We start from the raw sequence: 13448 nt of genomic DNA on the forward strand, positions 1-13448 counted from the left end.
TAATGTTCCAACTGAGAAACTAATAAATTTTTTTTTGCAAATAATCATTAACTTAGAATTTAATGGCAGCAAAGCATTGCAAAAAAGTTGTCACAGGGGCATTTTTACCACTGTGTTACATGGCCTTTCCTTTTAACAACACTCAGTAAACGTTTGGGAACTGAGACCAATTTTTGAAGCTTCTCAGGTGGAATTCTTTCCCATTCTTGCTTGATGTACAGCTTAAGATGTTCAACGATCCGGGGTCTCCGTTGTGGTATTTTATATAATGCGCCACACATTTTCAATGGGAGACAGGTCTGGACTACAGGCAGGCCAGTCTAGTACCCGCACTCTTTTACTATGAAGCCATGTTAAAGTAACACGTGGCTTGGCATTGTCTTGCTGAAATAAGCAGGGGCGTCCATGATAACGTTGCTTGGATGGCAACATATGTTGCTCCAAAACCTGTATGTACCTTTCAGCATTAATGGTGCCTTCACAGATGTGTAAGTTACCCATGTCTTGGGCACTAATACACCCCCATACCATCACAGATGCTGGCTTTTGAACTTTGTGCCTATAACAATCCGGATGGTTCTTTTCCTCTTTGTTCCGGAGGACACAACGTCCACAGTTTCCAAAAAACTGTTTGAAATGTGGACTCGTCAGACCACAGAACACTTTTCCACTTTGCATCAGTCCATCTTAGATGAGCTCGGGCCCAGCGAAGCCGGCGGAGTTTCTGGGTGTTGTTGATAAATGGGTTTCGCATTGCATAGTAGAGTTTTAACTTGCACTTACAGACGTAGCGACGAACTGTAGTTACTCACAGTGGTTTTCCGAAGTGTTCCTGAGCCCATGTGGTGGTTTCCTTTACACACTGATGTCGCTTTTTGATGCAGTACCGCCTGACGGTAATATCATCGCTTACGTGCAGTGATTTCTCCAGGTTCTCTAAACCTTTTGATGATATTACGGACCCCAGATGGTGAAATCCCTAAACTCCTTGCAATAGCTCGTTGAGAAATGTTGTTCTTAAACTGTTCGACAATTTGCTAACGCATTTGTTCACAAAGCGGTGACCCTCGCCCCATCCTTGTTTGTGAATGACTGAGCATTTCATGGAAGCTGATTTTATACCCAATCATGGCACCCACCTGTTCCCAATTAACCTGTTCACCTGTGGGATGTTCCAAATAAGTGTTTGATGAGCATTCGTCAACTTTCTCAGTCTTTTTTGCCACTTGTGCCAGCTTTTTTGAAACATGTTGCAGGCATCAAATTCCAAATGAGCTAACATTTGCAAAAAATAACAACGTTTTCCAGTTTGAACGTTAAGTATCTTGTCTTTGCAGTCTATTCAATTGAATATAAGTTGAAAAGGATTTGCAAATCATTGTATTCTGTTTTTATTTACCATTTACACAACGTGCCAACTTCACTGGTTTTGGGTTTTGTATTTTTTTGTATCTTTCATGCACATTGATGTTCTACCATCTACAGTCTGTCATGTATTGAAGTGGACGAATGTGTTTTTGAAAGACATTATATGAATTGTTTTTGTGTACATAGTTATTAAATGTTATAACTGCATGAGGCCACGCCTAGTTGTGAAGGTATAGCTAAGTATATTTAATTACACTTTGTTGTTTGATACATTTTTGAAGTATTTTTTTCATATTTACATTCTAAAAATGTAAGGAGATTTTCACTGTCAAAAACCAACAAAATGTTAGGTTTTTAGGTGATTTTAGGTGTGTTGTGTTAATACAGTGTGTAAAAACAACCATGCTGTATATACCATGTGTGAGGTTGTATTAGAAAAACGCAAGCCTACCAAAGCAAAATAAACACATTTGAAGGCAAAAATAGATCAATATAAAAGTAAGCAAAATTGGACGACGGCGGTTTAAAGCAGGTCAGAATAAATTAGCTACGTTAAACAATGTATTTCTTTGCTTCCAGCATGTCCACGTCCACGTGCTGCCCAGGAAGACGGGTGACTTTGAACACAATGACAGTGTTTATCACGAGGTAAGACCTGTTGTCAATGACAACCTCCACTTGATATTTCCTCATGTACCACGTTTATTATAATGATTGTGAGTAGAATTACTATTATTACTCGTCGCAGTGTATGATCAATAAGAATGTTGAGCACTTACTAAAAGACACTTTGGAAAGGCAAAAAAAGGCTGTGAAAACTTGAATTACTATTTAGCTCACGGAAGTAATATTTATTGTTTTTTAAAGCAATTCAATCATTTCTCATAACTCTCCAGACTTCTTCTGATTGGTTGCGCTTGACATGCGTCACTCAGTCAAGTGTTTACTGCCACAAGTGGTTTAAAAGAGTATTACACGGAATACCGCTGCCGCATATACCGTATTTTTCGGACCATTGGGCACACCGGATTAAAAGGCGCACTGCCGATGACGGATAAGGGAGCAGCATCTCCTCATCCTTGGCTCAATAATGCAACAACAAGGCCGGAAATGTGTCCCGTGAAAAACCGTCCGACCAGAACCCTCTAATAACTAAAGTTCCTTGGGTGAATAATGTATTTTTTTTATTTTTATTTTATTTTATTTTTTTATTTTTTTTGTCCTGTCCAGCTTCTCAGGCAAATCATATAGTAGATGTAGATGCCTATATCGGCTGTTCAGGTTTACTTTACAAAAGAGAAGTGTAGGATACTTCTCTTGTTGCCTTATTTGTATTTGACTTTATGAAATGTATTTATATTATCATTTGGTGCAGCCGGGCCGGAGCAGGAGGGGATAGAAAGAGAAAAAAAGGAGGACAGAGGGGGGAATTGTGGGGACAAGAGGGGGATTAGACAGAGAGACAAAAACAACAACAGCAAACACAACAACAACAACAATAGAGCAACATCAGCAAATACGACATGTACAAATATGATGGTAAAAGTAATAGCAAATTAGCAGTTAGCGAAAAAATAAAAAATAATACAGAAATGACAATGAGTATTATTACACTAAAAATGGAGCAATACGAATGAACCAGAACCTTCTAATAACTAAAGTTCCTTGGGTGAATAATGTAAGCTCACTATACCGGTATGTTTTAGCGCTTTCATGGCGAGTTTACTGACAGATATACACGACCGTTCAAAAGTTTGGGGTCACCCAAACAATTTTGTGGAATAGCCTTCATTTCTAAGAACAAGAATAGACTGTCGAGTTTCAGATGAAAGCTCTTTTTTTCTGGCCATTTTGAGCGTTTAATTGACCCCACAAATGTGATGCTCCAGAAACTCAATCTGCTCAAAGGAAGGTCAGTTTTGTAGCTTCTGTAACGAGCTAAACTGTTTTCAGATGTGTGAACATGATTGCACAAGGGTTTTCTAATCCTCAATTAGCCTTCTGAGCCAATGAGCAAACACATTGTACCATTAGAACACTGGAGTGATAGTTGCTGGAAATGGGCCTCTATACACCTATGTAGATATTGCACCAAAAACCAGACATTTGCAGCTAGAATAGTCATTTACCACATTAGCAATGTATAGAGTGTATTTCTTTAAAGTTAAGACTAGTTTAAAGTTATCTTCATTGAAAAGTACAGTGCTTTTCCTTCAAAAATAAGGACATTTCAATGTGACCCCAAACTTTTGAACGGTAGTGTAAGTAAGAACTTTACACTACTTTATATTAGAAATGGCAACAGCGGAGGATGAATGTCCCATAACAAGAAGATAGAGAAAAAGAAGAAGTTTATTGACTAATGTGGCGGACGTGCGCAAATTTTCAGGACTTATGTGTCACGACTGGGTCTATGGCGTGGTTTGTTCTCCCAGAAGGCAAAGGAAAATTGGCGCGGGCAAGGCGTGAATTTGAATACATGTTTATTTAACAATAAAAAAGAAATAAACAAAAGGCGCTCACAGAGGAGGTAACAAACTTGGCTATGAAACAAAAGACATGCACGTGGGCACAAAAACTATGAACAATAAAACAAAAACACTAACTGTGGCATAAATGAACAAAACTTACTTGGCAAAGAACTGTGACAAGACATGGAGCAGAGTGATGAAATAGTGTGAGGACGCCAGGACGAACAACAGAAACAGACAGATTTAAATAGTGACGTGATCAGTGAAAACAGGTGCGTGACTCCAAACAGGTGCGTGACAAGACAGGTGAAAACTAATGGGTGACCATGGAAACCAAACCAAACAAGGAAGTGCAACCAGGAACTAAAAAAAGAGCCCAAAACCCAAGCAAAACAAAAACATGATTAACACAGACATGACATTATGCAGATCCCAAATACAGATCAGCAGGTACCAGAAGGTAAGAAAAGTTGGTTTTGCATAATATTGCGAAACAAAACGCCAGATAATATGTCTCCTAATGGGTGGCATTTTGCGGTCCTTATACACACACCATAGTGCGGCATGGCTTGGTGGGTAGAGCAGCCGTGCCAGAAACTTGAGGGTTGCAGGTTCGCTCCCCGCCTCTTGCCATCGAAATCACTGCCGTTGTGTCCTTGGGCAGGACACTTCACCCTTGCCCCTGGTGCCGCTCACACTGGTGAATGAATGATGAATGATGGGTGGTGGTCGGAGGGGCCGTTGGCGTAAACTGGCAGCCACGCTTCCGTCAGTGTACCCCAGGGCAGCTGTGGCTACAAATGTAGCTTACCACCCCCAGGTGTGAATGAATGATGGGTTCCCACTTCTCTGTGAAGCGTTTTGAGTGTCTAGAAAAGCGCTATATAAATCTAATCCATTATTATTATTAATACTCATATGTTTAATACGCCGACAATCCATCAAGCAGTGCGGCTTCATAGCTTACTGAAGTCATACTAAAAACATTTGGACCGATTTTTGACCGCCGTGTGTAATGTTCTATATTCTCAATGGAACATTTAAAGTTTTGGTGTTGTTTACTGCCATCATATTGCAGTCTACACGTATCTCTTATGTATGACTGCCATCTACTGGTCACACTTATCATTACACCATGTACCAAATGAAATAGCTTCGAGGTCAGTAAGCGCGACCAGAATTATGCCGTACATTAGGCGCACCGGGTTATAAGGTGCACTGTCCATTTTTGACAAAATAAAAGGATTTTAAGTGCGCCTTATAGTCCGAAAAATACGGTACATACCACAGTTGGGAAAATGATCATTTTTAGCAGCCCTTTTTGTGTCATGTCTGTGTGATCATGTTTTGTTTTGTTTAGTTATTGGACTCTTTAGTTTCTGTTTACGCTCCATTGTTTTTGTTTCCATGACTACCCATTAGTTTTCACCTGTCCTCGTCACGCACCTGTCTCACGCTTTGCACTCGCACACCTGTCACTAATCATGTCACTGCTTTTTAAGCCTGTCTGTTTCTGTTGTTCGTCCTGGTGTCATATCCTTTCATACCATGCTATCTACCTATCCATCCATGCTACTGCTACCCACGATATTTATGTCCACTATAGTTCATGCTTCATGCCATGCCACAGTAAGTGTTTTTGTTTCGTGTTCTTAGTTAATTGCCTTTGTGCTAGTCTTTTGGTTTCATAGTTTGTTCTCCGCCATTGTGCGCGCCTCTTGTTTGCTTCTGTTTTTTGTAGTTTGTTAGTGTTCATTATTAAATCATGTACCCACCTCCAAGCCATGTCCGATCCATGTTCACTTGCATCTCGGGAAAACAACCACTCCACATTTTGGGGCGCACGCTTAGAAACACTGCTTTACAGCACAACTATGAACACCGTATGAAGCCTTATCAAAAATACTAAAGCTTTTCAAAAGCAGTTTACTCAATCATTTTGGATTTGTATTAGTTGGACAACACAAACTATTTGTTGGTACGATTACCGTAATTTCCGGACTATAAGCCGCACCTGACTATAAGCCGCACCAGCTAAATTTAGGGGAAAATACAGATTGCTCCATATATAAGCCGCACCCGACTATAAGCCGCGGGGTTTTGATGTGTAATTACCGTAGTATATAGGGGTTCCTGCTACCACGGAGGGGATTGTCGGGACAGAGATGACTGTTTGGGAACGCAAAGCGTCCCATTTATTAACAATAAATCTTTCAATCATTCAATCAAACTTTCACATCTTTGACATGGCGAACAGCATTCGTGCAGAGTACAAATAATACAACGGTGCAAAGTAATACAAAGTGCTCGCCTGTACGTTATCAAAATAACCAGCCTACCGGTATATGAAAAGTCAGTCTTTAATCATTGTGTCATCGTCTTCCTCCTGCGTACTAAAACCACCGAAATCCTCTTCGTCTGTGTCGGAGAAGAACAAGCCGTAAATAAGCCGCACCCTTGTATAAGCCGCAGGGACCAGAACGAGGGGGAAAAGTAGCGGCTTATAGTCCGGAAATTACGGTAGTTTTACAGTTAAATGCATGTTTTGACCTGGGACATCACCATCCTGTTTTTTATCTGATTAAAATTGTGCTTAAAAAATGTGATCATTTAATGATGTTGAAAATTTTTATATTATTAGAATGTGAATGAATGATACTGCCCCCTGTAACTACTTGGTATTAGATCAATACCCACATTTGTTGAATCGCCCATAACTAATGTGAAGTATCCAAAAAAACAGAAGAATGAGTGTTTTTTACTCACTCTGTTACTGTTAATATCTGCTTACTTTCTGTTTTAACATGTTCTATTTAGACTTCTGTTATTCTTCTGTTGTTGATACTTTAATTTTTTTTTACAGTTTTGGGTAATACTACAAATGTGGGTATGGATCCAATACCAAGTAGTTAAATTCTCTTCTGTCTTGGCACGTATTTCATGGATTTTTTTTTTAAACTATAAAAAAAACGACAAAAGGTTTTGTGATAATAAAAAATATCAACATAGCATAACATACTTGGAATCGTTAGTCGATGTCTGTGTAGGTCCACCCATTTGTTTACATTGAGGAGCGCCCGCTTGCTGTTTTTCGGTTAGCTATTGCATCCTCCTACGGTGTGTAGTGAACTAGACTGAAGACTTTTATGTTCACCTTAGCTTTCAGCTAAGTCTTTTAATCTTTTAACTTTTAACGTCTGCACTGTTTTTATTTTTATTGTCTGCATTTTAATTTTGCTTTTATTTTCTTTCATTTCACTTTGTTGTCTGTGAAGCACTTTGAGTCTGCCTTGTGTATGAAAAGCGCTATACAAATAAAGTTGCCTTGCCTTGCCTAGTGAAGCATGTTTAGCTATTCTTGATGATACTTGTAAGAAACGTAGATTATTTGTCACCATGGAGGCGGATACTAGTGATTTAGAAGTAGCTAAAACACTGCAGACTGCGGATTGGACAATAGCCGCTAGCGAGCTAACGGCTAGCAAGAGGCAGAGCCGAGCGATTCAGTGTTTAAAGCTTACTTTTCCGTAATTTTTTAAGCCGAAGTGTGAAGTGAAGTGTATTATATTTATATAGCGCTTTTCTCTAGTGACTCAAAGCGCTTTTACATAGTGAAACCCAATATCTAAGTTACATTTAAACCAGTGTGGGTGGCACTGGGAGCAGATGGGTAAAATGTCTTGCCCAAGGACACAACGGCAGTGACTAGGATGGCGGAAGCGGGGATCGAACCTGGAACCCTCAAGTTGCTGGCACGGCCACTCTACCAACTGAGCGATACCGCCCCAAGATGCGTCCATTCTCCTTTTACTATCTCCACCCTGTTTCTGCTTGGATGTACTCCATGCGTTTGCGTTTCCTAACTTGCGCCTCTGCTCGTTTTACCAGCAACGTCACAACGTGGCTGGTATTTTTCAGAAGCAGTATAGTACCGTTTTTACCGCGGTACTTCATTGGTACCAGTATACTGTACAACCTTATTAGTAAGCTCTTGGTAGGCGACACCGATATTTACTTCTGTGCCAGAAGATGTTGAAGCACAGTGATCTTTAAATAATTGACATTTTGAAACACTTAACAATAAAGTAGTGAATACAAACATATTTGAGTAGATTTTATTTATTTATTGTGATGTCAAATAAGCACACAAAATCGTGCAAATTCAAAGGTATCGACTACGGAATTTTGTGGTACCCAGTAGCATTTATGCATGCTTAATATGCTCCTTCAAATGTAACCTCAACTAACTTCTACACATGTTTTCCTGCAGCAGATAAGACACACAAAACATGGTTTGTTACGGTAAAGTTTGAATTATATTAAAAAGACAACATGTTGTCATGATGGTGTGAAAAAAACACACAAAACTTTTAGACAACCCGCTGTTGATTTTTAAACAATGATTACCGGATCTTGTTTTTTTTTCCCACATTTTTGATGTTGACATTGCGCCTGAAACGCCCGTGACACGTACCGTGATTCAAACACAATCCTTCACAAATAAACGCATTCATCTGAGCTTCCTAATAACGTTGAAATAAACATCAGAGAAATTACTTTGAAGGAATATCACAGGCGCTTAAAAAGCCTCAAGCATCAAATCTCTCCAAAGCAATGAAGCGCAAAATTTTACACTGGAAATAATGAGTATGCCTTCCAGGGTGCATTTAAATTTCACTGTCACATTCTGGATTTGTAACAAATATGTGTAGCAAATGATTATCAATGACTGGCAAGTTTAATATGAAAGACTTTAATAAGCATCGATTATAAACAGGAATTTTTTTTGCTGTATTTCCCCATTGTACTGGAAAAGAGAAATTAAATGTTCCACATCAATCCCAGCAGCAACTGTTTGGTTTTTTAATTGACAAAAAGCTTGTTTTATATGTCCTGCTATACAAAAAATATTGTAGCGTGTTTAGGTGAAACTACCAGCATGCATTGCGGTAATGTTAGTTTGGCACCATGAGTTAAAGTGGTGTCACTGTTGGTTAAGTTCTGTCTGTTATGAAATAAATAAGAGTTCCTATGAAATGCCAATTCCTGTGCAGTCTTGCATTACAAAGTCTAAACTTGCTATATTAGTGTCAGAAGTGGGCTGCAAAACAGCAGCGCAGATGAAGTGGATTAAAAAGTTTATCACACACTGAGTTTGTCTCAGGATGCTGAGGTATGACGCGGCAAGAATAATTCACCCCATGGAAGCTCCCGCTGGTTTTCCTGATGGAGTCAGTGATCCTCATCCAGTGAAGAGCCATTGCCGCCTTGAATGGCCGTCCAGCCAGCGTCCGTGAGGAAGAACAACGCCACAGCTCACGAGCAGCCACAACAGTACTCCGTGACCGAAACCGGCCGCTGGTTATGAATCGTATAATGGAGAAGAGCCCCCAGAGACCAACCTCATCCGAGTGCAGTCGGCTGCTCAGTTTAATGACTGGTCAGCAGAAGAGACAGTCCAGGTCACCTTCGAGCTGGAAGGAAGAGCCTGGCAGATCCTCAAAGACATGCAGCCACAAGAGAGACTGAACTGGCTAGCTATCGAGAGAGCATGACAGAATCATGTTGGTCGACGCACTTACGCTGATGACGCTCGGAACACGTTAGTCCACCGACAGAGGAAAGAAGGGAAACGTCTTTTCACACGTCAAGGGTACCCCGCCTTTGACTTTGCTGCACAGGAAGAGCTTGCTCTCCAGGTCTTTGTGCAACGTCTAAAACCAAAAAGACCCAACACGTCCGCCTGCTTACACCAAAGACTCTGGCAGAGGGCCTGACTGATGCAGAGCGGGTTGAGCTCATACCGGGCACAAACCAACAACCATCCGACTTGAGACATATGGCTCATCAAGTAGACGACAGCGAAGAAGACCTGCCAATCCGCCAGCACACCCCCACAATGACTCCAACGGGGAACCAAGAACAGAAGGATGCTACCGATGTGGACAACCAGGCCACATTTTGCGATACTGCCCTGCACCAGTCCCAAGAAGCCCAGCTCCTCGGCCGTCATCAAACGACAACGGGGTGGCAGAATGGTAGACCTTCTACCCCCAATGACCCAGAGCTGCCTCACCCTGCCACATTTCCGACTAGGCCGCCTGGGGCAGCCTTATGGTCTGTACGTCGACTGTGACATTGATGGCACCAAGTGCAGAGCCCTCATGTACATTTTGTCAACTAGCTTCCCCATCCGGCCCAGAACCAACAACCTGGTCCTGAACATCGACAAGACCAAGGAGATCATCGTCAACTTCAGGAGGCACCACTCCAGCCACGCTCCCTACACACTGGAGCTCTTGTAAAAAGAGCTCAGCAGCGCATGCACTATTTGCGTCGGATGAAAAGAGCACAGCTCCCTCCCTCCATTCTCAGCACATTCTACAAAGGCACTATAGAGAGCCTACTGACCAACTGCATCTCTGTCTGGACTGGAGCCTGCAGTGCCTCAGACTGGAAGTCTCTGCAGAGAGTGGTGAGGACGGCGGAAAAGATCATCAGGACTCGTCTTCCTCCTATACAGGAAATCGCAAAAAGACGCTACCTGACCAGGGCTCAGAAAATCTGTAGAGACTCCTCCCAGCCCCACCAAGGACTGTTTTCACTGCTGGACTCCAGAGAGAGGTTCCGCAGCCTCCGTAGCAGAAAATCCAGGTTCTGTAACAGCTTCTTCCCTCAGGCTATCAGACTCTTGAACGCATCAAAATAATTTCCTCAATTCCCCCCAAAAACGGATTAACTCGCTGGAATATAAAGACAATATAACATACATCCATAAATGTGCATGCATATGAAAAAGTGCAATATATTTATCTGTACAGTAATCTATTTATTTATATCTGCACATTATTGCTCATTTATCCTGCACTACAATGAGTTAATGCAACAAAATGTTGCACTTATCGGTCCTGTAAAGTTCAAATTTGAATGACAATAAAAGGAAGTCTAAGTCCAAGCAATGTGGGTATTGGGGCAGTGCTGTCCCAGGAAGGGGATTAAGGGTAACAGGTTATCGCTCACTTCAGCCGCCCCCTAAATAGACCGGAGAACTGCTGGCTGTCATCCTGGGTGTACGGCACTTCCGACCATTTCTCTACGGACACCGCCGCCGGTCCTGGTTCTACTGGCCACGGTGTCGTTAGGATGTAGTGCTCTACATTCATCAGTGTGACACTTGCACTGCGAAGAAGATGCCAAATCGGTGCTTGCATGCCCCCTTACAACAGTACCAAGTAGGAGCCCCCTTGGAGCGTTGTACCATTGACATCATGGACCCTTTTCTGACCACGTAGACCTGGTAGCCATAGACTATTTCACCAAATGGCCTGAAGCTTACGCAGTCCCTGACCACTGCATTGTGCCTTTTAAACGAAATGTTCTGCTGCTTCGAGGTGCCAGAGGAGCTACACAGCGACCAGGGGCGAAACTTTGAAACTCAGGTGTTTGTTGAAGTTTGTCAAAGGCTGGGACTCAAGAAGACTCGAACTATGCCGCTGCATCCCCAAAGTAACGGGCTGGTTGAGCGGTTTAACTGCACCCTGCCCAACCAACTGGCTATCCCAGGGGTCGGCAACCTTTACCACTCAAAGAGCCATTTTGGCAAATTTCACAAATTAAAGAAAGTAATGGGAGCCACAAAAAAAATTTAAAATGAACAACACCGCATACAAAGCTTAAATGCTTTGTGCTATGTTAACCAGGGGTCTCCGACACACGCACCGGCACGCACTTTAATGTGGAAATTTGATGTTAGTGCAGCCCGCGAGTTTTGAATGAATGTATCAAGCGTCATACTTGCCAACCCTCTCATTTTTCCCGGGAGACTCCCGAACATCAGGGCGTGATGACACTGCATTTGGCGCCCTCTACAGTCCGCCCTAACAGTGTACCTGCCCGACCACACGTAGAATGCAGTTTCAGCTTGCTCACGTAAGAGACAGCAAGGCGTACTAACTCAGCAGCCACACATCTTACACTGACGGTACCAATACCCAGAATCCCATGCAGCCCTAACTCTTCCGCTCAACCAACGCACGGAGAGGGGGGGGGGGGGGGGTTGATGTGTGGGGGGATTTGGTGGTAGCGGGGGTGTATAATGTAGACCGGAAGAGTTAGGGCTGCATGGGATTCTGGGTAATGGTTGTGTTGTGTTTATGTTGTGTTACGGTGGGATGTTCTCCAGAAATGTGTTTTTCATTCTTTTTTGGTGTGGGTTCACAGTGTGGCGCATATTTGTAACGTAACAATGTTAAAGCTGTTTGATACGGCTACCGTCAGTGTAAGCTGTGTGGCTGATGAGTAAGTATGCTTTGCTGTCTCCTGTGTGTGCAAGTAATAACAACATGCAACATGTGGCTGGACTGGCATGCTGTATGTAAATGCTATAGAGGACAATTACTGCAGTGCAATTAGGGCACGCCCTTTATTTAGTAATTAGAGTGTAAATAGGATTATTTTTTCCCTGGGAGTAATCTATGAGAGACACAGAGATCCATAAGTCTCCTGGGAAAATCGGGGGGGTCGGCATGTATGTAGCTGAGCCGCATCGAGTGGTCAAGGAGCCGCATGCGGCTCCGGAGCCGCGGGTTGCCGACCCCTGGGCTATCCTAACCAGTCGGTAGCAGCAAGACTGGTACCTGCACCTGCCCCTGCCCCTGGTCTTGTGGGAATATCGGACAACAGTCCACGAGTCCACCAACCACCAAGTGCATCCCTGCAGCCCTCATATTTGGACATGAGCTCCGTACCCCTGTTCAGCCCTCCCCCTGAGCCGGAAGTGGTGGACTATATCTTCCATCTTCGTGAAAGGCTTTGAAAGGTTTATGGCCGAACTGGAAAGACCCTTGCTTGATGCTGGGTGTCATCAGAAGCAGGCCTACGACACTCGTTGCAGGGGCGAAGACTTTACCGCAGAGGCACAGGGTTGGGTCTACAGCCCTGAGAGGAAGAAGGGTCTTTATCCCAAGCTGATGAGCCACTGGGCTGGACCCTGTATTGTTCTGGAGAGGCTGTCAAATGTTGTGTACTGAGTGCGACTGGTCAAGAGGAACCACATGGTGGTGCTCCACCGGGATCGACTGGCTCCCTGCCAACCTCTGGCTCCTTCGGCGGTTGAGGTGGGGGCAGGCGACCAGTTCCCTAACACCCTAAGGACTTTGTGGTGGACATATGGGTTCCTGGGGACAGCTAACCATTTAGGGGGGAGCTGTGTAGCGTGTTTCGGTGAAACTGCCAGCATGCATTGCGACAATCTGATCTTTCTCAACGACAACCCCCTCTCCCAACACTATAGCCCGACATGCAACAGCAACAGAAAAGTGAGGATTAATTGGCTCAATCCATGAGCCCAATTAGAGGTTCAAAAGCCGAGAAGTGCCACTCATGCAAGTTGTAGCCTCCCTCGTCCAATCATCTTTAATGGTGATCACTCCATTAGCGCGGGTCAGAAAGAAAGAACACAGGAAAAACTAAACTCAGCGAATCCAGATAAAACCGAAAAGGTGGTGCAGGGAAATGAAACGATAAAAAAAGAAAAGCTTTAGTGGCACAGACTGCTAGGAGCAGAAAAATGGAGATGTTGTTTGACAGCAGCTACTTCAGCGTGTCCCC

At 43.0% G+C, this 13448-nt stretch overlaps 1 protein-coding gene across 4 annotated transcripts in view; it reads left to right on the top strand.

The window, feature by feature from the left end:
- fhit (fragile histidine triad diadenosine triphosphatase) overlaps positions 1-13448 on the top strand; it is a 280831-nt gene that overhangs the window by 231143 nt on the left and 36240 nt on the right. For all 4 annotated transcript variants that reach the window (XM_062037902.1, XM_062037903.1, XM_062037904.1 and 1 more), the window contains one exon: positions 1948-2016. In XM_062037902.1, the coding sequence (XP_061893886.1) occupies positions 1948-2016 (69 nt within the window). The remainder of the gene's footprint in view (positions 1-1947; positions 2017-13448) is intronic.

Source organism: Entelurus aequoreus, linkage group LG26 (genome assembly GCF_033978785.1).
Source record: "Entelurus aequoreus isolate RoL-2023_Sb linkage group LG26, RoL_Eaeq_v1.1, whole genome shotgun sequence".
Taxonomy (NCBI): domain Eukaryota; kingdom Metazoa; phylum Chordata; class Actinopteri; order Syngnathiformes; family Syngnathidae; genus Entelurus; species Entelurus aequoreus.